This window comes from Meles meles, chromosome X, assembly GCF_922984935.1.
Source record: "Meles meles chromosome X, mMelMel3.1 paternal haplotype, whole genome shotgun sequence".
NCBI lineage: Eukaryota > Metazoa > Chordata > Mammalia > Carnivora > Mustelidae > Meles > Meles meles.
This window is the reverse complement of record NC_060087.1, coordinates 111,239,525-111,262,905: the sequence shown is the minus strand read 5'-3', so window position 1 is coordinate 111,262,905 and position 23,381 is coordinate 111,239,525. Positions and strand designations below refer to the sequence as shown.

At 40.7% G+C, this 23,381-nt stretch overlaps 1 protein-coding gene across 3 annotated transcripts in view; it reads right to left on the bottom strand.

Moving 5' to 3' along the window:
* Window positions 1-447: 447 nt before the first annotated feature.
* Window positions 448-23,381, bottom strand: part of OCRL (OCRL inositol polyphosphate-5-phosphatase) — a 51,984-nt gene continuing 29,050 nt past the window's right edge. For 2 of the 3 annotated variants that reach the window (XM_045995618.1, XM_045995619.1), the window contains exons 15-24: window positions 22,536-22,671; window positions 17,336-17,446; window positions 16,530-16,695; window positions 16,031-16,266; window positions 7,558-7,581; window positions 4,670-4,786; window positions 3,684-3,768; window positions 2,935-3,062; window positions 905-1,016; window positions 448-724 (exon numbers count right to left, since the gene is read on the bottom strand). In XM_045995618.1, the coding sequence (XP_045851574.1) occupies window positions 603-724; window positions 905-1,016; window positions 2,935-3,062; window positions 3,684-3,768; window positions 4,670-4,786; window positions 7,558-7,581; window positions 16,031-16,266; window positions 16,530-16,695; window positions 17,336-17,446; window positions 22,536-22,671 (1,237 nt within the window). In that variant the 3' untranslated portion in view covers window positions 448-602. The remainder of the gene's footprint in view (window positions 725-904; window positions 1,017-2,934; window positions 3,063-3,683; window positions 3,769-4,669; window positions 4,787-7,557; window positions 7,582-16,030; window positions 16,267-16,529; window positions 16,696-17,335; window positions 17,447-22,535; window positions 22,672-23,381) is intronic. The other variant, XM_045995620.1, reaches the window with a different exon arrangement.

Sequence of the window (23,381 nt, the reverse complement as noted above, 5' to 3'; positions counted from 1 at the left end):
GTAGAAATGCACAAATGCATGTCACAACCACATGTAGATGGTTAATTCACTGTTGGGGACATTCGAGGAGTCACTAGCTTCACTCAGACTTCCTTCGACGTAATAGAACTAGTGGAGTGGAGTGCAAAGGGGTGATATGGGAGGGGGTCGGGCAAAAGTGCTTTAGACGAAGGACTATAAACGAGTCTGAGCTACAGCACGTAGTGCTTGTAGACCTAGAACGGGAACATCTCAGAATCTAGGCCTAGGGCGCTAAGGACAATCATGATAGCTGGGCAGGAGGGCAACAAACACATCCCCAGGTAAAGGAGTGTAAATACAGATCTCTTTGCCTTATAAAGAGAGAACACAAAAACACCAAAATATGGTACCTTTGGCTTGGCAATATAAGTCTAAAAGTATTTTGCTGTGTAGGATATGGTAAGGGAGCGATTAGGCAACTCTCTTCCTCTTGCACTAGAAACAACCTTTTCATGCCAACAGCCTCAAAATTCTGCAACAGACACTTCCTGTGGCATGACTTTTCAAATCATTCTGAAATACTTGGTGCCCAAGATCTTCCACCTCTAGAATCTCAGAGAGTACTAAAAGGAAAAGGCTTATTAGTCTTCATCGCTTTCAAGAAATCCCAGAAGGAACTGGATAGCACGTTGACGGTCACTTGGAGTCTGTCTTGCCATAAGGTTGGGTGGAGGCCTTAGGAGAAGACTAGTGAAGAGAGTGGCTAGAGGGTGAGAGAAAGGAAAGGGGGAAAATCTTTGTTAGACACAACCTAAGCAAAGCTTCAGGGATGGGAACTGGAGGACCAGGGGATGAGGGCAGTGGGCCATGTGCCTGGATATGAAAGCTTTCCCATCCAGCCCGCCCTCCTGCTCATGTTGCTATTCTCATGAAGTACTCTTACCAATCATGTTTTCGCTGACGTTGTTGTATTTAGAGAATTTTAAGAGTTCTCGAAGGAATGCCATCAAGTAATGGAAAACATTTCTATGGCATCTTGGAAGCTGGGAAATCACCTGTTTTTTAAAAAAAGAGGGCGGACAGTGAGGAGAACAAGTGAAAGAAAGGAGTAAGAAGAGCTTATAGCTGCCACAGTAGTTTATAATCCAACCCACACAGGATCCCATTCATTTGTCACAACTCTCTTTTATTTCCTCATGACTACCAGAGTACCTGCCAAATGAAAACTTCCAAGTCAGAATGGTCATACTGTTTGGTCTCTGTACACTCAATGACCAGGCCACAGTCACATGTGTGATACGGTCATCACACATTCACACATATACACCACCTCACAAGCAGGTTAGTATTAATCTGGTCTTTTCCATCTCCTCAGACAAGCAGCCACGGCATCTGTGAAGCTCAATGGTTTTCTCTGTAATGTCATTTAGCATGGATGGGAGCTTCTCTCAATATTCACTAGTCTGATTGAATGGTATTCTCTGCCACTGTGCATCAAAACTATTTCAAGATTGAGTGGCGCCTGGATGGCTCAGTGGGTTAACCCTCTGCCTTCGGCTCAGGTCACGGTCTCAGGGTCCTGGGATTGAGCCCCGCATTGGACTCTCTGCTCAGCGGGGAGCCTGCTTCCCCCCTCTCTCTTTGCCTGCCTCTCTGCCTGCTTGTGATCTCTCTCTCTCTCTTTCTCTCTCAAATAAATAAAAATCTTTAAAAAAGGGGTGCCTGGGTGGCTCAGTGGGTTAAAGCCTCTGTCTTCAGCTTGGGTCATAATCCCAGGGTCCTGGGATCGAGCCCTGTGTCGGGCTCTCTGCTCAGTGGGGAACCTGCTTCCTCCTCTCTCTCTCTCTGCCTGCCTCTCTGCCTACTTGTGGTCTCTGTCTGTCAAACAAATAAATAAAATCTTTTTAAAAAATCTTTAAAAAATTATTTCAAGATTGAAAACAAACACCAAGAAGGGGCGCCTGGCTGGCTCAGTCAGTGGAGCATGCGACTCTTGATCTCAGGGTTGTGGGTTCGAGCCCCACACTGGATGTAGACATTACTTAAAAAAATCTTAAAGAAGGGCGCCTGGGTGGCTCAGTGGGTTAAGCCACTGCCTTCGGCTCGGGTCATGGTCTCGGGGTCCTGGGATCGAGTCCTGCATCGGGCTCTCTGCTCGGCGGGGAGCCTGCTTCCCTCTCTCTCTATCTGCTTGTGATCTCTCTCTGTCAAATAAATAAATAAAATCTTTAAAAAAAAATCTTAAAGAAAATATTTTATTCATGTATTTGTCAGAGAGAGAGAGAGAGGGAACACAAGCAGGGAGAGCAGCAGGCAGAGGGAGAAGCAGGCTCCCTGCTGAACAGGGAGCCTGATACAGGACTTGATCCCAGGACTCTGGGATCATGACTGAGCTGAAGGCAGGCACTTAACCAACTGAGCCTTTCAGTGTCCCTAAAAACAGAATCTTAAAAGAAAAAAAAAAAAAACACCAAAGGGGCTCCGGGGTAGCTCAGTTGGTTATGTGTCTGCCTTCAGCTCAGGTCATGATCTCAGGGTCTTGGGATCGAGCCCTGTGGCAGGCTTACCACTCAGCAGGAGTCTGCTTCTCTCTCTCCCTCTGCCCCCCACCCCGCTTGTGCTATCTCAAATAAATGAATAAAATCTTAAAAAAAAAAAACACCATGAAGACAAAAAGGAGAAAGGCTCACAAATGTCACAGATCCTTCCTGGTAATGTCAGCCAGAATTCCATGTATAATCAGCTTTACCAATCCAATGCCAGAGTAGAGGTATCTGCCCTACTCAATAAACCAACTAGAGAAGTATGGCAAATGTAATGGGAAATAACACAACCTAAAATTTAAGAGTCCCAACTCTCAATGTTGGTGTCCTACCATGAGTGACGGATTCAAACCCATCCTACCATATCTAAAAATTGATTTTTCTATGGGGGCACTTGTCCCAGACATATCTTCAGAGCAGTAAAACTCACCTGTCGGCAATTCTGGGGATCCTGAGCAGAGTCAAGGCATCGCTGATATAGCTCATAACAGATGACAGGTTCTGGCAGGGCTTCCAGGAAAATGAGCAGTGCTTCAGCCACAGAGTGATTACTGCCAGCTGGATTAACTTAAGTCAAGGGAAAGGGGCTCCAGGAAAAAGTCCACACAGAGACCCGATTTGCTTTCTTCCTCCAGCTCAGGGACGTTTCCTTCCTATTATTCAGGGCACACTGATCCTAATTGGGATTTGATATTTTATTGGTCCAGGTATGCTGCAGGTGAGTTGTTACAGAATTGACCAAAGACTCTTGGGAGGTTTGGCTCAACTCGAGTCAGGGGAATATGGCGTGCAGAATGACGTTCACACTGGATCAGTCCTTGAAACTAGTCACCAATGTTTCCCATCCTCTTCCATGTCCTAGTGACAACACATGTGGTGGCAGGAGTGATCAAGGGCCTGAAGCAGAACAGTACCAGTGCTGTGGGTCCTATGTTCCATGTTTATTAAAAGTCATTGTTACCTACCCCTTGATTCCTTTCAGTAAGAGTCTGAGACAGAGAGAAGTCAAAAGTTCCTGAAAGGAATTGAAAAACAACTGCAGAGTCAATGATTACCTTATAGTAAAAGACAGTTACAAAGAAAGTGAAGATGGAAACACAAAACTCAAATGCAGGTGGGAAGGAGAGTTTGGTCAAAAATTCTTCACCCTGCTTCCTAAGCCTTTGTCAAAAAGGATACGGATTGTCTCAGGAATGCTAGTATCCAGACAATCAATGATCTGCTGTAACTCCTCCTGCATTCCAGGGGTTTGGAACAGGTCCTCCTACCAGAGAGGTCACAATGAATGGAACAAGGCAAGATAATCAGCCCTAAGGTTCTGAAGACCCCCCAGGGATCAAGAGAGTGGTAGAATGCAGATGGAAGGGTAATATGCACACTCATGATTAGGAATAGAGGTGTGATAATGGCATCTTTTCCACTTATCATCTGCATAATCCACATGAAATTTTGTTTCAAACCAGAAAATGATCTTCAAAGGTTTTAGCCTGTACTTGAGATGGAAGAGGACTAGATACCTAGAGTGGGAGATGAGGTATCCCCACTTCTAGCTTCCTGACAAGTAGAAGGCAGAGTCCAAAGAGCTGAACCACATTCACCTACTGATACTAGGGAATTCTAGGGCAGGGGTAAATGGCATGCCCATACCAAACCTTGCCTTTGAGTTCTATTACTCTTTGGTAGGTAAGAAAACATTTTCCTTCAATTTAGTCCCAAGTAATTTCTGTATCTGGGGGGTTGGGTTGGAGGTAGCTAGCATGTTAGATAGGATTAAGAAAAGAAAACCAAATTAAAGAAAGAGGCTTGAAGTTGGCTTTGGACTTTAAAATCTGCAATGCCTACGTGAGACCAGAAGCAGGCCTTACAGACTGAGGTACACAGCGGTCCAGGGAAAAGTCTGTGTAGCCAGTAGACAGGCGTGCTTGGTTTGGGCCTGGCTCCACCATTACACTTATGCTGTGGTCTTAGTTGAATCACTTAGTTTGCAGGTTTCAAGTCTCACACCTGTAAATAAGGATACTTCCATCTGCCCAGATGACCCAATAGCGCTGCTCTGTGAATGTAGCTTGGAAAAGTTATAAGCTCTATTCTGACATGAGGTATTATCGTTTCCTACCAGATTCACACACCTTCCAAAGTTGCAGGGCAGGCCCACAGTCACTTACCTGGTGACAGGCGTATTTGAATAAGTGATCTACCAGAAGCCAAATCTCCTTGGGGACCTGAAGGGGTCTCTCGCTGGCACCTTCATCCAAGGGAACCATCTGCAGAAGGGATTTCTCCTAATAGATGAAAAAGGAGATTCAAAGAGGTCTCAGTAAAAACTTATGTAACTTAATCTCCTTCATATTCTGCTTACATAGGTACAATGTGATCTTCATAAGATTTTTTGTTTTTTTTCTTCCTGGGGACACCCCTGGTCAGAAGGCACTTGATATGGATTCTCACAGTTAAAGGATTTCCTTCCTCTTCTAGATGCTTAAGAGTGAAGCATTCCATTTGGGTTTATTATGTTCATCACATGGGCGCCAGGTGCACTGTGTACTGTAAACCCTCTCAGGGGTGACGCGAAGAACGAGCGCTGCAGCAGTACAGGCACAGCGGAGTGCGCATGCGGCCTGAGACCTGGGGACCATTCCAGCACGGCAGCCTATACAGTCCTCGGAGAGGGCAAGTTTTTGTTGACTTTTAACCTACGATTCTCTCAGGTCTTACCACAAATATTACAGTTTTCATTGCTGACTTAAATGAGGCTCTCTGGTCCTCAGAAATTAAAGACAATTCTCCACATCACACCTACATTCATGAATATTTCAGGCTCAATGGAAGGTCTAATCTTAAGGCACTAAAACTCATAACCCTTAAGATCCAAAAATGGTAAACCAAATATAGCACACCAAGAACCAGAAATACTGTGAACAGTTCAGGGTCTGAGTCCAGAAGTTATTCTTTATATTAAAAACTCAGCAGAGATTTCTCAGGGCTGTGACCTTTTTCACGTATCCTTCTACTTTCTTAGATTCTCCTGAAGGAATCTAAGAGAAAAACCCAAAAGTGACAACTAAATCTGAACTTGTAAATGGCTGGGGAAATAAACTCAATTATCTTATGTTTATATAGTCAAATAGAAATTACATTAAAAAGTGTCTGCAACAGATTAAAAGTCATATGAAAGCAGCCTTCAGAAAAATCCTAGTGGAGAAAATGGTGACCACTTTTTTGGATCTTCTCCCCCTTTCTCCAACTCTGGCATAAGGTTATATATTGTGTACTTTCAAGTGTAGGAAACTCTGTACATTCTATCCCCAACCCCCAACCACGTTGCTTGATGGGAAAAAAAGAAGTGTTTCACTACTTCCAGAGACTGTGTATACTAGAGCAGAGCTGAGGGCTCTGCTTAACATTATGTTCTTCAATAAGCACTGGTGACCTTTTAAAGCTGCTGTACCTTTCTAAGAGAATGAGGAAGAGAAAAGAGCATGACAGTCCGTTGCTGTTTAAAATCTAATTTCTTCACATTCATTTTGCTTCCTTTTTTTCCCTGGGATTCTATCACTTGATATTCATGTTCCATGTAGCTGCCACAATTTCTACCAGTGGCTCATCCACTAACTTCTTTCCGGTTGCGAGTATTAAATCCAGGCAGACACATGGTGTCTGAACCAAAGCACTGTCCAAAATGCACTCTGCTCATTTTCTGAACCAAATGCAACACATGTATAGATTTAGCAGATACCTCCAAACTTACCATATATAAGTTATTCAGCACTGATTCATGTACTTTTTAAAAAATTCGACATCCAACTGACGCTTTTCTTGTACTAAGGCATTAAGGCAATACAAGGTAATTTCATCTCACTGTCTGAGATGAAAAGACATTATGGCCTGCTATTAACAAGGAAGGGCTGGAAAGCAGAACCTCCTCAATCCTTAGCGGTTTAAAAAGGTTAATAAAATGTCAGTAGGTTATATACATCATTCACTATGCATTTTCAAACTCATGTGTGATAATACGAAATGTCATATTTGTGTCTCTAAAGTCTAGAGAAAGATCATGCACAAGAAACAAAACTTTCTCAAAAGTCCAAAATTTATCCCAAATTCTAATTTTCAAAGAGAAATCAGGCACACTTTGTTTTCTTTCAATGAGACACATGTGGTGCCTGATAAGCCCACACTTTGAAACCACAGTGCTAAAAACTAAGGCAGAAAACAGTACACCATCCCCATTATCAATATGCATTAAACTCCACCAAATGGGGAGATCACATTAGATACTATGTGACAGTGCTTTAAGAATGTTTTTCAAGCCCACGTTTCTCTACTCGATAGGCCTGTATGGAGCCAGACACCCTCCAGCCTGAACACGGGAGGTGGCCCAGCACTGCATGACTGCTTTACTAGCTTCCTTCACTAGGTATTCAGGAGACCTGGGTTCCAGTCCCCTCTGCCCCACACCCCTGATGTCAGGAACAGTAGGACTTCAGTGAGTGTTTCAGCCTTCCTGGGCCTTGGTTATCTTGTCTATTAGAATGGAGAAAACACCTTACCCCATGTGAAGGCAGAGTGCTAGACCAGATGATCTCTTATGATCTCGTGCAGCTTGAGGATTCTGTGCTGTTTCTTAACCATGGACCTATGTATTCTTTTAGTAATTAACCATTATTGCCACTAACTCCAAACCATTCTTAATGCAACAGAAATCCAATTCTGGTTTTACTATCATTGGAAATGGAGGACAGCTAAGCAGTGCCCTCCTTCACCTCATGAACCTTCAGATATATCAAGACAGCTCTTTAGTTACTTCTCATTTTAAACATGCAAATCTGGAATTTGAGTCATATTACTTTTATGTACTGGGTCTCAATGGTTACCAGTGCAACAAAATCTTTTCTATGCTTCAGACATACTTAAAGACAGCTGGTAGGACTTTGGTGGATTCTCATGGAGCCAGAGGACTCTGATATGGGATAGACTAGGGACGAATTCTAGGGACAACAGTTAACTGTTAATCAAGCACAGGAAACACATAACCACCAATGGATTGCATTACCTTTTCTAGGAAGCTGTCTTCTTCCTGAGAGCAGAGCAGGAAAAGAAAGTCATTGACAGAGAGAAAATTATTTGAATTAATTTACAGAATTAGAAACAGATCAGTATTATTAGAACTCACTAGCTTACTAGATACATACACTTTAAACAGCTTTAAATTTTTCAAATAAATCATTATTGTTGATAATGGAATGTGTTCTCATATGTAAAAGTTCTCTATTATACGTATTAAATTTTCATGCAGTTTATTGAGATTATCACTCAAGAAACATACATGTGCAGTCCTAGACTTTTGTGTCCCTTGGCAGCTGCCAGCTGACCTGGCCAAATGCCCAGTGGTGGCTCCTTTCCACATGCTACTTGGAGCCAGGCCCTGCTGCTACACAGTGCAGCTTCTTACCTCATCCTAATGCTACCCAAAGGACGAATGTTGAGTCTAACAGTGGCCATTCAGAAGGAGACAATCGGCTTCTCTCCTCTCTACTGCCATTCCTCTCACCTTAGTTGGTCCCCTAAGCAGTATTCCACACTCTTTTCTCTAGCCCCATACCTACTCCCCTCTTCAAAGGATCCAAGAATCCCCAAATATGGAGACCCATCTGAATTGTAAATTTATTTCATTTCAGACTTTGTGGACCAGAAGACCCATCATTAACCCCTATCATGTTTTCTTATAACGTATAAGATGAAAAAGAATCAAAGGAAAGGAAGAAGGCAACTTCTTAATGGTCTCTGTCTTTTGTGCTCTTATTACAATCCAGTAACAAGCACTACAACAATAACTACTGCCACCATTTAGTGGCCACTGCCTAACGTGCTCATGTACAGTGTCATTTAGTCTGCACAGTGTGCAAGGTAGGTATTATTCCCATTTTATAGGTGAGTAAGCTGAGGCTCTAAGAGGTTAAATTACTGCCCAAGGTCATACTGCTAGGTATTAAGTGGCAGTATCAGGATTAGAACTCAGGTCCGATGGACTCTACAACCATTACCACCACGGTCTCCTACACAACTCAAAAAGCACAATTTGGCTGCTTCCTAGGCAGAGAGGCAGGGGAAAGCTGTGAAAAAGACAGTGAGAAACAAAGCACCATGGTTAGCAGAGAAAGCACTGGCACTGGTGGTGGTAGACAGTCCTGGGTTCAAATCTTTGTTCTGCCCCCAATTAATTTTGTACAGACATTAGGCAAGTTACTCAACTTTGTAAAGCCTCAGTTTCCTCATCTCCAAAACAGAGAGAATAATACCTCCTTTGTAGGGTCAAGGAGGCAGCCTAAAATCCAGGCATGGTAAGGCAGTGGTAGTAGAGTGTATGAGCACTTCCCAGCCACTGCCAACTGGAATCCTCCCAATTCTGCCATAGGCCACCAAGAACCTGAGTATAAAACACATTTCTCAGGTCTGACAGTAAAAGGAGAAGTCCTGATCTTACTATGAAAGATGTGCAGGAGGCTGGAGGCGGGGGAGTATGTGTTCCCTGTTCCAAATAGCAATGTTAAGTGCATTTCCCCCAAATGACTGTTATAGATATGGTGGGTAGATATTTTAGTATTATTAGATACATTATGAATTAAACAGGCTCTTGTAGGTTTACCTATACTTCTAAATACCACATGAGATAAAAATATTCAAAGTAATATTGCTTCATAAAATATATGATATTTATAGTATTGTAATTACAATATTTTTTAATTTAAAAGTTAAATTCTGAGTGTCAAATATCCAATTTAACACAATTTTGGAGAACAACCTTTTTAAAGAATTTAGGACTATTTATTAAGAAATTATAAAATCTGCCTAACAGACTTCTCTATTTTTCCTCCCATGAATACATGCCACATGACATGATGAGTAAAACTAGGCAGTTTTCATATACTAACCTGTTAAATCAGGCCCTCAAAGAGGTTTTCTTCAAGCAGTGACCATCTACTAGTGGAATGCATGTCTTTGGGGAGTGTTGGTGGGGGCGGGGGAGGATGAAAAATGAGGCTCTACAGAAGAAAATGATATGGTCCCTGACTTGGGTTTGCAACTGAGTTGGGGTAAGAAGTCCCAGAATTTATAGCCTGATATTGTTATAACTCACAAATATGGGTTCTCAATAAACGGTTAATAGGAAAAACAAACAAATCAGGGGTTCAAAGGAAGGAAATGGCTTTCAGATAGGGCGATCAGGGGACTTTGTACAATGGAGATGGGACCTAACTAGCCCATAAAGATTCATAGGATTTTAAAGAGTGCAGATGGGGTCAGGACACTACAAGTGGAAGAGGCGAAAATAAACACAGGTTCAGAGAAGGTAAATCCCAAGGTGAAAGTAGAGAAAAGTCAGTCATCTGTTCTGCAGGAAGCATGGGGGAATGCTGAGAAAAGTAGTGGGAAATAAATATGAAAAGCAATGTTGAAGTCAGACTTTGGGGGAACTTGAATGACAGGTAAAGCAATATGGATTGTAGTTAGCAGGCATAAGCAAGCTGCTGACTATCTTTAAGGAAGGCATAGGCCCCAAAGCTGTATTACAGAAAGATCAGTCTGACAGCCCTGAATAGGAAAAATGAAAGGGTAGTGATAGAGGCAAAGGGAATTGGTTTTGTTATTTTTTTTTTTTATATTTTATTTATTTGACAGAGAGAAATCACAACTAGGCAGAGAGGCAGGCAGAGAAAGAGGAGGAAGCAGGCTTCCCGCTGAGCAGAGAGCCTGATGTGGGGCTTGATCCCAGGACCCTGGGATCATGACCTGAGCGGAAGGCAGAGGCTTTAACCCACTGAGCCACCCAGGTGCCCCTTGTTATTTTTTAAAGACAGAGTGGGAGAGAATACACAAGCAGGGGGAGCAGCAGGCAGAGGGAGAAGCAGGCTCCTGCTGAGCAAGGAGCCCAATGCGGGACTAGATCCCAGGACCCTGGCATCAAGACCTGAGCTGAAGGCAGCCGCTCAACCAACAGAGCCACCCGGATGTCCCAAGGCAAAGGGAATTCTTCAAAAGCTATCAAGGTAGGACAAAAAGAAGTAAACACTTTAACAATGGGAAAATAATTTATTTTTTAAATGAATGGATTAAAGAGAAAATTCTGAAAGAAGAATCAAAAGGACTTTGATTAGATACCGGTAGAGAAGCAGCACATTTACACTGAGAGTTTACTTCTCTGGCTATAGGCATATAGTAGATGTAAATAACATTTATCTTAACACTAGGCTTGATTCTGAAAATAGAAACACCACTTAGCCTCCACTTATAAACAGCACACTCCTAAGGTAGTCCTAAGGTTGCTGATAATCACTTAGTTCAACTGACCTGCCCACTCTCTGCAAAAGGCTGTGTGTTGCTCACATTTAAAAAAGGAACCTAATTCAGGATTCCCCAGTGGGGCAACCATGGCATGCTACAAATGCATTGCAAATCATTATTCACTCCAACATTCACCCATAGAGGAATTTTGCCAGTAGTAAATGCAGTTAAAATAATGTAAAAGAGTCACTTAGAGGCAGATCCAAATTTAAAAATAAAAAGCAGAAAACTGAATGGATGTCAAAGTTCTAGAAAGGATCAGTTCCTATGAACTATAAAGAGAAGAAACACAAACCATATACCTAACCGGGTAAGAAATGAGAGGCTGGATCAGTAAGATGAAGTAAACACCTAGTGAAAAGATCACTAGGGACAAATTAATTACCAAGCTGTTATTCTTGGTATTTCAAACTTTGATACAGTTCTCCAAATAAACATGTCCCCAAGCAAATATAGTCTGTCCACCCATCCTTCAACCTTTCTTCTTTCTGTATCTACCAGCAACACCTTTAACCAGATCTGATAAGTTCAAAGCTGGTCTCTCCATTAGTCCAATCTATAAGCAACACCAGACGATTCCTCAAAATATGTCAACTTATAACCTCATACTACTCATAAAAGGCTTCTGATAGTTGTAGATGCCCTGTGGCTCCAGCACAAACTCATCTGTTGACGTCAAGACTCTATCCCCTGCTCCCAAACCACCCCAACAGCCTCACATATTCTTTTCTTTAATCCTCACTCTTCCCAGGGAAATCTTACTATTTTTCATATAAGGTCTTTTTGTTTTCACCTTCTAACATTTATTCATCGTGTCCCTTATACCTAGAAGAACCTGCTCATCCAATACGTTAATGTATATTTCTTTAGTACTTGGACTTGACTCAAAATACGTCTATGATGAACCCCAAATCACTTTTCTAGTCCACTTTATTCTTATGTGGTGAATTTGTTTCTAGTTGTGTTAATGTTACATAAATCAAATATTCAAAAAGCCAAAATAGGCTGGTTCTGACATTGATCTTTATAGAAATTAGCTGGTAAATCAATAAGCTTTTATAGCATATAAGGCTTGAGTAAACGGCACAGGAATCTATTAATACAAATTATAAGCTCCACAACTCTCATTCTAAATGCTTTTCCAAAACAATTGATTTACCAAACACATTGGACATCAGCTAGTAAAAGTAGTTAATGTTTAGATTACCTTTAACCAAAGTCCCTATTAACTTCGATTTAGAATTTAGCCGTATTGTACACATAAGCAAACTTTCATCACCACTAAATGACAGTCCCCGCATAAACTCCATAATACTTTGTATTCAATATGTAATGAATAAATATTGATGACTCCATGCTAGTTAATATGCTAGTTAATAAACCAGAAAAAAATCTATCTTTATTCTGGAAAAGAATAAAGAAAATTACAAATAAATTCTCCTCTGTTTGCCATTTGTGCTAATTCCAACTATGCTAGTAGTGGCAAAGTCACTGTCATTGAGAAGGGCAAGAAGAATGAAAAGGACTTATGCCAGGTATTTCACTCCACATTTGGCAGGAAGAGGGTGTGGCAGAACAATCTTTCTGAAATAGTACATGGAAAGTCGACGTAGGCACGGGACTCATTTCTGGTTTCACCAAAATTTTAAAGTAAATAATATAATAGAGGATAATAGGTACCATTATTAATAGCATCATCTCACGGGATCTGAAATATCATTGTGGGTCTTGGGACAAATATGAACAAACCTAAGAAAGCATTGCAGAAGGTTAAAATCAAGTCAAAACAGAGTGGGAAGATATTACAAATGGGGTACAGATAATTTTAGATTTCTTGTTTAGTGCCCTACACTATATCACTTCATCATCAATGAGATACAGGAATTTAATAATACTGAAATGTGACAGGCTGTAGAAAGAAGTCAGAACCCTATATTCTGCCTTCAGCTCAGGTCATGCATGATTCCGGGTCCTGGGATCAAGTCCCACATCGGGCTTTCTGCTCAGCAGGGAATTGGCTTCTCTCTCTCTCCTTTGTGTCCCCGTTCCCCCCCCCGCCCCGCCGCCTGCTCTCTCAAATAAATAAATAAACTCTTTTAAAAAGGAACACTATATTCTACAAAATTAAAAGAATAAATAGGGACCACACACATACAATTTAATAAGAACTCAGAATTTCATAATGAAAAAATTAACAGGGTTCTATTTTTTTTAAGATTTTATTTATTTATTTGACAGACAGAGATCACAAGTAGATAGAGAGGCAGGCAGAGAGAGAGAGAGAGAGAGGGAAGCAGGCTCCCTGCTGAGCAGAGAGCCTGATGCGCGACTTGATCCCAGGACCCCGAGATCATGACCTGAGCTGAAGGCAGCAGCTTAACCCACTGAGCCACCCAGGTGCCCCAGGGTTCTATTTTTTTAAACCTTGAATCATTTGTGCAGGAAAAGGGCTTCCTACAGACCCATTAACTCCACTAAAGATTTTGGCTACTTCTTATTCATCGTCAAACAATGAATTACCTGATAATATTTTAAACAAAATAAAACATTTTCACACTGGTTGAGCCTCCTTCCAGTCATTCTATTTAAAACAGGACAATTACAATAAAGGGTATCATAATGCCACTGCCAACTTGGACGAAAAATAAAACTAGTTTCCGGATTATAGGAAATAAAGTGAAAGGAGGGAGTATGAAAGGATTAAATTTAAACAGTTACCAAGAGGAAACAGACAAATTTAGGAAATGGTGGATCCTTGACTGGGCAACTGTCCTGGACTCTTAAAAAGTCAATGTCATTAAAGAAACAAAAGGGGAGAACTGTTTTACTCTAAAAGAGACTGCAGGGGCACCTGGGTGGCTCAGCTGTTAAGTGTCTGCCTTATGCTCTGGTCTTGCTCCCAGGCTGGGCTTCCTGCTCAGTGGGAAACCTGCTTCTCCCTCTGCCCTCCCTCCCACCTCCCCCCCAACCCCCGGCACCGCTGCTTGTGTTCCCTTTATCGCTGTCTCGCTCTCTCTGTGTCAAATAAATAAATATTTTAAAAAACAAACAAACAAACAAATAAACAATCTGGGGTGCCTGGGTGGCTCAGTGGGTTAAAGCCTCTGCCTTAGGCTCAGGTCATGATCTCAGGGTCCTGGGATGGAGGCCGCAGCAGGCTCTCTGCTCAGGGGGGAGCCTGCTTCCCCCCCTCTCTGTCTCTGCTGGCCTCTCTGCCTACTTGTGATCTCTGTCTGTCAAATAAATAAATAAAATCTTAAAAAAAAAAAAAAGACAATCTGCCTTCAGCTCAGGTCATGATCTGGGGGTCCTGGGATGGAGGCCTCTGTTGGGTTCCCTGCTTCTCCCTCTGCCCCCACCTACCCTACTTGTGCATGCTCTAGCTCTCTCAAATAAACAAATAAAGTCTTTTAAAAAAATAAATAAAAGAGACTGCAGAGACGTCATCAAAGGTATTATACGAACCCAGATGAGATTTTTGCTTCAAAAGCTATCAAAAAATTCTTGAGACAACTGGAGAAATTTAAATGTGGAGTGGCTAGTTATCTTAGGCATAATAATGGTATTGTGCTTATAAAGAAATTGTCTTTTTTCTTAAGAGGCAGGCTAACGTTTTCACCAGTAAAATGACCCATCACTACTTCATTTCAAATGGTATGGCAGAAAAGAAAAAATACAGATCTGTATCTATAAGGAATGTGAGTGTTCACTATATTGTTCTTTCCATTTTTCTGCATATTTGTCACTTTCATAATTGAAAGTTGGGAAAAAGAAAGCTGGAAAATGGTTTTTGGGATGGAGGGAAGGGGGCAGGGAAAAAAGGGGAAACTTCATTTGGAATATATCCTAAATGGTGAAATACTAAATTTCAAAGACAGAATATAGTGGTAAAAGAGAAAACAAGTATTGTAAGAAATAACAGAATGTAAGGATGTGAATTTCTGAAGAAAATGGTTCTCTCTCAAACAGAGGTAATACACCCAGTCATTAGGGCTCTAGGGAAACAAGTATAATTCCAAGAAAGAATGCTGGGACTGGACTCAAGTGTTTTAATCTACCATCTGAGTCATAGCTAAAACAATTCTATGGCAACAGAACAGATCACACTGACAAGCCAGCAGCCTGTCCGCTGGTCTGGCCCTCCTTGCTAGGTGATAAAATCACTGCTCTGGTGAGGCTGAAAGATCAACATGATTACTAACAGAAATGATAAAGTATGGCTGTCACACATCACCCCATTTTCTTTGGTAAAAGACCAAAAGTATGCCTTTATAGCCTGAAGAGGTCTGCACTCTTCGGGTGCAGGAATATTTTCATTTAGAAGAAAAGTTAATAGGATGAACTTTACTAAATCAGTTTATGTTACTGAAGATAAACGTTTCTTCCATAAGGAAACTGATATTAGAGCTTGGAATCAGGGAGGGGAAATCCTACTCCTTCCCTTTGTTAAGTGTGTCCCAATAAACATGCCGCAAACTTCAGGGCACATTATGATCATCCAGAATGCTGATAAAATGCAGGTTCCTAAGCCCTGAGCCCTGTGACTGTGATTCTATTGCCAGAGGTGAGTGGGGGTGGGGGAGAACGTGTACTTGTTCAAGGACCCCTGCAGGATCCTAAGGCGGGTACTCTGAAGTTCACTTATAGGTCTGGGCTGTAACACGCAGCCAAGTTTGGGATTATATATGATGATACAGTGAGGTGTTATTAGACTAGGAATCTAAAAGTCTGGGGGACATACTTGTCACTAACTTATTCCACTTTGGGCAAGTTCTTGTCTTTGTGCCTCAGCTTTCTCATGTGTTTAATGAAGATAATACCGCTGCCCCTCAATTACTGTATCTTCCATACATGCTAATGTATACAAGAGTGACTTAGAGTAGGAAGAGCATAACAAATAAGCATTAGATCTTTGAGAATGGAGCCTTTAATCTAATTCAATGACTTTAGTATTACGTATTATATTCCTGACGAGAGCCAATTACTGATTGCTCTCTTCGTTTTCCTTTTAGGCTTAATCTAAGGCAAGTAGTGCTGGAGTAAAGTGACATTCTTGCTCTTATTTATCACCTGACAATTCCCCAATCCCGACCAAAGAGAAAGCACAGAGGCAATGAGGATATCCCTTAAGTATTATGAAAATTACATCTAGAGGAGGTTCCATGTCTTAGAATGTTTCTTACCAAGTCTATGAGTTTGGTGACGGGAACTTCTCGGATTGGTCTTTTCATTCGGCACAAAGCCTCTAAGGATGTACCAAAACAACTTGGGAGGTAATTTCCACTAATGGTCAAGAAGTAATCTTTGCCTCGATCCAGGTGAAGGACTAGAATATCTTCAATCTTATCTTCCCCTGAATTCAGGATGGTCACAGAATCTTTGCTGACATACACATCAAGGGAAATGTCCACTGTCTCATCTGAAATTTAAGAAATGACACATGGTAACAGAAGCTTCTGATGGAAGAGCAAAAGGGAGATGAGAACCAACAGAAGTAGTGTCCTCTAAAAAATCACCAAGTGATGGAGGAGACACTGGACACACAAAAGAGGTCTCCCCAGTATAATGACAGTGAAGGTAAGAGACATGTGGTTAGAAAACAAAAGTTAAACAAAGGGAGGCATGGGAGTCATGGGGAGATGGCACATTGCAAGCAGAGACAATGGGAAAGGGACAACTCACTTGGCTCCAAGTAGCCCTCAAAAGGTTCAGCCCGAAGCCATGGCTTGCAGTACTGGCTGTCATTAAGTTTAGGGATGAAAGAAAAATGGCAGGGAACCTGTCCATTGTTGCTGATCTGGAACTTCTCCTTTTGTAGTTGCCGAAACTTCACATTCTCAAACACAAACTGGGGAATAACAGACAGACACAAACATGCATCACTAGTAGGGGGAGTATGTCAGTTGGATTATTCCATAGAGAATATGAATAAAGAATAAGGTAATTATTAACCAGGTGTGCAACTGCTGTATGCATTCACCAGCTGAGCCAGCTGGACATGATGCCCTCTCATTTCCTGTTGTATTCACCCCAGCAGAGGAGGAATTACACAGCTCTTGCTACTTCTCTAGGCTACTCTAATTGTTCCTGAGAACCCAAGAGGTTAACCCAACCTTGGGTCAGGACATCCATCCCATGACCAAGTAAGCCCTGGTTCCTGACATATGAATTAACCAGCAACTCTGAAATATTAAATAAGAGGAGCTAACATCTGAGGGCGTACTTCATGCCAGGAGTTGTTTTAAGAGCTTCACACATATTAACTCGTGTAATCCTCACAACCACCCCTTTAACCAGAAAAGGAAACTGTGGCTCTCAGAGAGTTACACAAGTGCTTCTAAATGACAGTGCTGGAATCACTGGAGGCAGTTTGACTCTAGCACACACGGTTTTCACCACTTTGCTGTGCTGCCTCCTCTACCAAACATGATTTCCCCCAGACTAACCACAACGGGCAGTAGATAGGGAAGCCATGTATTTTTGCTTACCTCCCTCCTGCTGAGTTCTAAGGAAGGAAGGAAGTCATTTTCCATCCTGTCCATAATCCGTACAATATCTTCAAACACTTTCCGATACCTCCGTTCATCCACAACCTTCACCTGAAAGAAAACAAGCCCTCTTTTCAGTCTTACATGCTCCTAGCTCATCTTCCCTTGAGATTACCTAATAATTTAAAATGGGTTGTTACAGCAATCATTTAAAATAAACTGTGGTACAAACATCCTCAAACACTTTCTGAAATATCGTTCCATCCACAACTTTTACCTCAAAGAAATCAGATCTTATTTTAGTCTTGTGTGCTCTCAGCTTGAATCTCTAAGAGTCTTTTTTTTTAATGTCACTAAAACAAATATAAATTAAAGTAAGCATTACAGCATACCCACTTTATGGTAAAGGTATGGTTAATTGGTTAACTTCCTGGAAAAGTTAAACCTCTGTACTAAGAAGCTTGGCAGTAATGTTTGGGAAGAACATTTTCTTGCTCCACTGTTATTTGGTGGTGGGGGAAATGGGACAATTGTGGTAGAAATTATTTCTTGCATTGCACAAAGTAAGTGTCAAAACATACCTAAGTACTGTTTCTAATAATGATCACAAAGCGTTGAAACAGCGGAAAAAAATGATTAAACCATTTAATTCTATTAGCTGCTATGCACAATGCCAAGAATCATAATGTCCACGCACAGATTATATAATGATAAAGGCATGTCAGTAAATAGATCCTATGGCCATTTTAGAAAATAGCCAATACAAAATGCTCTAGATTAGAGTAAAAGCATGACAACAGACAAACAAATCATTTCAACTAATAGATCAAAAACATCTCCCACAGCACATTCAGGCTTCCTGATATAGTTGTGTTTTCTTTCACTATTAAAACTTCATACAAATCAATGCCAAAAATGAACATAATTAACATAGCATTTTAACTTATTGAAGTCCCAGTTTCTTTTTAGAATAGGAAACTTCACAAATTCGATATCAAAAAAAAAGGACTGATACATGTAGAAGAAGTTATAAATCAAATGTGGAAAATAAGAGCATCAAAGCTGAGCCAAATATCTCAAAGACTGGGAAGGTTTTATGTATCTAAACCATAACACTTAGAAAACTGAGGAGCAGGCAATCACTAGTGTCACCAGAGTCCACACTACAGTGTTAGGTTAAGAGAAATTTTATACTTTTAAAATATTTTTTAAAATATTTTATTTATTTGATAGAAATCACAACTAGGTAGAGAGGCAGGCAGAGAGGAGGAAGCAGGCTCCCTGCGGAGCAGAGAGCCCGATGTGGGGCTCGATCCCAGGACCCTGAGATCATGACATGAGCCGAAGGTAGAGGCTTTAACCCACTGAGCCACCCAGGCGCCCCACTTTTAAAATATTTTTATAAAATTTTGCAACTTGTTTTTTATAAGGTATTTTACATGTGTCATCTTTTCACAATAACCTGCAAAGCTACCCAAGCAAGTATTATTCTTCTGATAGTTGAATAGATCAAGAAACAAAAAAGATCAACTAAGTTGCTCCCTGCCACAGTTAATACCAAAAGTTGTATATGGACCTCTATTGCCAGGACCCTTTCCAAAATACCAGCTACACAACAGGATTAATTCAGGTAGGTCTTAAAAATACAGATGCCTTGGCCTACTGCAGTTTTTAAAAGCTCTCTATGCAATTTCTATGTTCATCAAAGTCAGAACTAATGCAACAGATCCCATTACCAAGTACCAGGGTGAAAACCCAATCTCAGCCTAATCTCAGCCAGCCCACAGCAAGTCTTCTAAAGTTAACTGGCCATTGAGCACTTGGTTTCTTTGTTAACAGTCACTGATGGACAGTGGTGGTAAAAATATAGTGTGTTTTTTACTTTTTTTATTTTTTAAAAGATTTTATTTATTTATTTGATAGACAAAGATCACAAGTAGGCAGAGAAGCAGGCAGAGAGAGAGGGGGGAAGCAGGCTCCCTGCCAAGCAGAGAGCCCGATGCAGGGCTCGATCTCAGGACCCTGAGATCATGACCTGAGCTGAAGGCAGAGGCTTTAACCACTGAGCCACCCAGGCGCCCCAAAAATATAATGTGTTTTTTAAAGCCTCTAATCATAGCATCCCCAAGAAACCAAAATATGGGGTGGTTACTAAATAAAACTTAAAATCTTTCCTTAGTGGGTTATCATAATCATAACCCTTAATGGCACATCGAGGATAACGAAGGGGAAAAAAACATAGAATGTAATCACGACCTGATACACCCACTTTAGAAAAGGAAATTACCAACAAAATTAGGAATTAAGAATGAGCTAGATGATCAATGAGCAAGATCTTTCTGTAGTGACATGGGTAACTCTCCAAGACACACTACTCAATTTTTTTTAAAAAGGAAGCTGCAGACTAACACATACAGTATGAGACCATCTATAATATTTGTACCAACACATAAAAAAATACTCTATTGTGTACGGGTCAACAAAAAACATATGCAAAAGTCTAGAACTATGCTGTTCAAGATAATAGCCAAAAGTCACATTTGGACATTTAAATATACGTTACTTCAAATTAAATAAAACAGAAAATTCAGCTCTCTCAATCATACTAACCATGCTTCAAGTGAGCCAGAGCCACCTAAAGTTAGCAGTACTGTACTGGACAGTATAGATCTATAACATTTCCATCATCACAGAAACACCTACTGGACTGTGGTCTATAAAGGTATAAATTCATAAAGGTAGTTGGCCTGGCTGGGAAGTGGGGCTTTTGGGCAAATGTGGGAGTGTGGGATAGAACAGGAATTGAAGAACTACAGACTTATCTGTAAATTTTGCTTACATTTTTTTTATTTTAAAGAAAAAGCACTTTTGAATTCCTGTGCAATTTAAGTAGTATTAAAAACTAGAAAGGTAGACCTTTATTAAAGATACACAAAAATACACAGGAAGCATGGAAAATTTTTAAATATCCTGCTGGGAGCTCTGGATTAGTATGTGTGGAATATTACAAATATTCCAAAGTTCTGAAAAGAAATACAAACAAAAAAGCCAAGCATAGCTGATTAAACCAAAAAGGTTAATGTCTGGGTAAAGACATCCTTTTAAAAATGGATTAAAAGAGGGAGGGCAACTGGGATCAGTAGTTAAGCGTCTGCCTTCTTGGCTCAGGTCATGATCCCAGGGTCCTGGGATCAAGCCTCACATAGGGGTCCCTGTTCACAGGGAGCCTGCTTCTTCCTCTCTCTCCCTCTCCTATTCCCTCTCTTGTTGTCTCTCTGTGTCAAATAAATAAATAATATCTTTAAAAATGGTTTAAGAGAATTAAAATGAAGAAAACAGGGCAGACCACAAGTACAAACAAGAAATTAGGTGGGCTAAAAGTAGTTATCTAAAGGTTTATCTAGTTAATAAGTTCTTTGGAACTATAGAGGCATTATGGGGTTAGTGGAAAGAACATCTATAGGCTTGGGAGTTAAACAGACAAGATTTGAATCTTAGCTCTCCTTCTAGTTGAATGCATGTAAAGAAGTTATTTAATCTCATCAGTTCTCCATTTGCTCATCTGTTAAATGAGAAATATTTAACTCAAAGTACTGTTGTGAGGAGTAAATGAGATATGTATAAATTTTTCATTACAGTCCCTGGCACATACTAGCTACTATTTGAGAAATCCTTACTATTATTTTAAAATTTCAAAATGGACAAAACTCAAGTCACAACTGCCTCGATAAAATTTAGATTCTGTTCTAAGACTAAGAACTAATTCTATAAATAAATACCCCAAAGTCATTCTCCTTTAAGACAGGAGTAGGACAAGACATGTTGGTGATAATCCGAAAAGCCAAAAGAATCAAATATACATCTATTATGTTCTTCACATGTCTTACTTCATCAATCCTCATAAGTAAGTACCACTGTTTTCTCCATTTTATAGAGGAGGAAACTGAGGCACAGTGATGTTACATATGTTTTCCAGGGTTACAGAGTTAGAAAGTCCTTGAACTGGGATGCAAATCTAAGCAGTCTATCTCTAAAGTCCACTCTATCAAGCACTGCACTTTATAGATTCTGACAGATTACAGGACTGTAGGTCTGGAAAATCTACAAGAAATAATCTAAATGTACTAGCTGTAATAAATCAGTAAGATCCCAAGACATAACCTACATATCATTAACATGCACCTAAAATATACAAGTGAAAACAAAAACTACTCACATCAGAGACAAAAAAATTAAATAACTGGCCATCAATCCAGCCCAGGATGCAACAGTTAAAGAAAAATTTTAAAACTTGTGCTCCTGGGGGTGCCTGGGTGGTACAGTCGGTTAAGTGTCTGACTCTTGGTTTCCGCTCAGGTCATGATCTTGGGATCCTGAGATCCCCATAGCGGACTCCACACACTTGGCATGGGATCTGCTTGGGATTCTCTCTCACTCTCTCCCTCTGCCCCTCCTGTTCATGCTCTCTTTTTCTCTAAGATAAATAAATAAATCTTTTAAAAAATTTAAAACTTGTGCTCCTGGACAGCAAATTTCACTAACAGTGTGGCTGACAACATGCCTTTTAAGGTAAGATACAGAAGTGGTTGTATGCCACCCACTCAAATGCCTTTGCTCCTGCTGTTCCCACCCCTTCACCTGGAACCTCTTTCCCAGGGCTTCCCTTCCTTACTATTTATCTGAGGAGAGGCTACTCATCCTTTAAAACGTAGCTTCCAGGGGCACCTGGGTGGCTCAGGGGGTTAAGCCTCTGCCTTCAGCTCAGGTCATGATCTCAGGGTCCTGGGATCGAGCCCCACATCGGGCTCTCTGCTCAGCGGGGAGCCTGCTTCCTCCTCTCTCTCTGCCTGCCTCTCTGCTTACTTGTGATCTCTCTCTGTCAAATAAATAAATCTTAAAAAAAAAAAGAAAAACGTAGCTTCCAACTCTTCCTTATGTATAACAACTTTAGTAGGAGTCTAAGGTTACCACCCAGCCATTATGCAGCAGAAGAAACATCTGTGTCACTAAAAGGCCTAGCATATTAAGAAGCATATGGACAGCATTTAGGAGGATTGAGGGCACTAATTTCTCAATGTTGCAAACGATTATTTGGTTATGGTAACATTTAGGGCTCAGTGAACTACTGAACTGTTCTGAGTCTAAACGATGTTCTAAGAATACCTAACACACACACACAAACGAACAAACAAGTGTTTACCCCAATATGGAAGAGGGCGCTAACAGGCTTGTGGTCACTGGTTTTTAGTTCCATATGACTCCGGTAATGAAGCTGATTAACATTTGTTCCTCTCCAAAGAATCCGGTCACACCAGGCTGGAACCCGACATTTCCCACTGCAAATAAAGAAAGACATTTAAAGGGAACATACCACACAATAATGTAATACATACCATACTGGTTCAGACCTGGGTTAAGTCCTTTTTTATATGCTTCTCTTTTCCTAATGATCCCAACTATAATATTCCCTATATTCCCTATATAATATTCCCTATATTCAAGCTCTATAAAGGGTCTGTGTCTGCTTGTTTGCCACTGAATCCCCAACCTCTAGCACATTATCTTGTGCAAAGTAGGTGTTCAATGAATAGTTGTTTAATGAGTGAATAAACAGTGCTCCCAAAATTCACATTACAACTTCAACAACATTGTCCCAGGGGAAAATATAATAGCCTCTTCTCAAAATATCTTCAGAACTATATTCAGCACTTTGCTCAATGAACTGCAATGACATTTCACAGAGACAGACAACAAATAAAAATCTAAAAACCCAATCCTATATTCCAAGACTGGGCTTAATTTCTGGAGGTAAGTAATAGTAGAGATTTCTCCTTTAAACCTAGACTTTCATGACAAGTCTAGCTTCTTCAGATAAAGATGAACTAACGAAGCAAGCAAGTCTGAACATCTAACAGCCCACAGATTACTAAGGTTAGGGACAAAACCCATTCATCATTATATTAAAATAAGCAACACCTTGTACACCTGATCCAGAAGTGACACAAATAAGTTCTTATCAGTAGCTCTTCAACTGACTCTCAAGTCA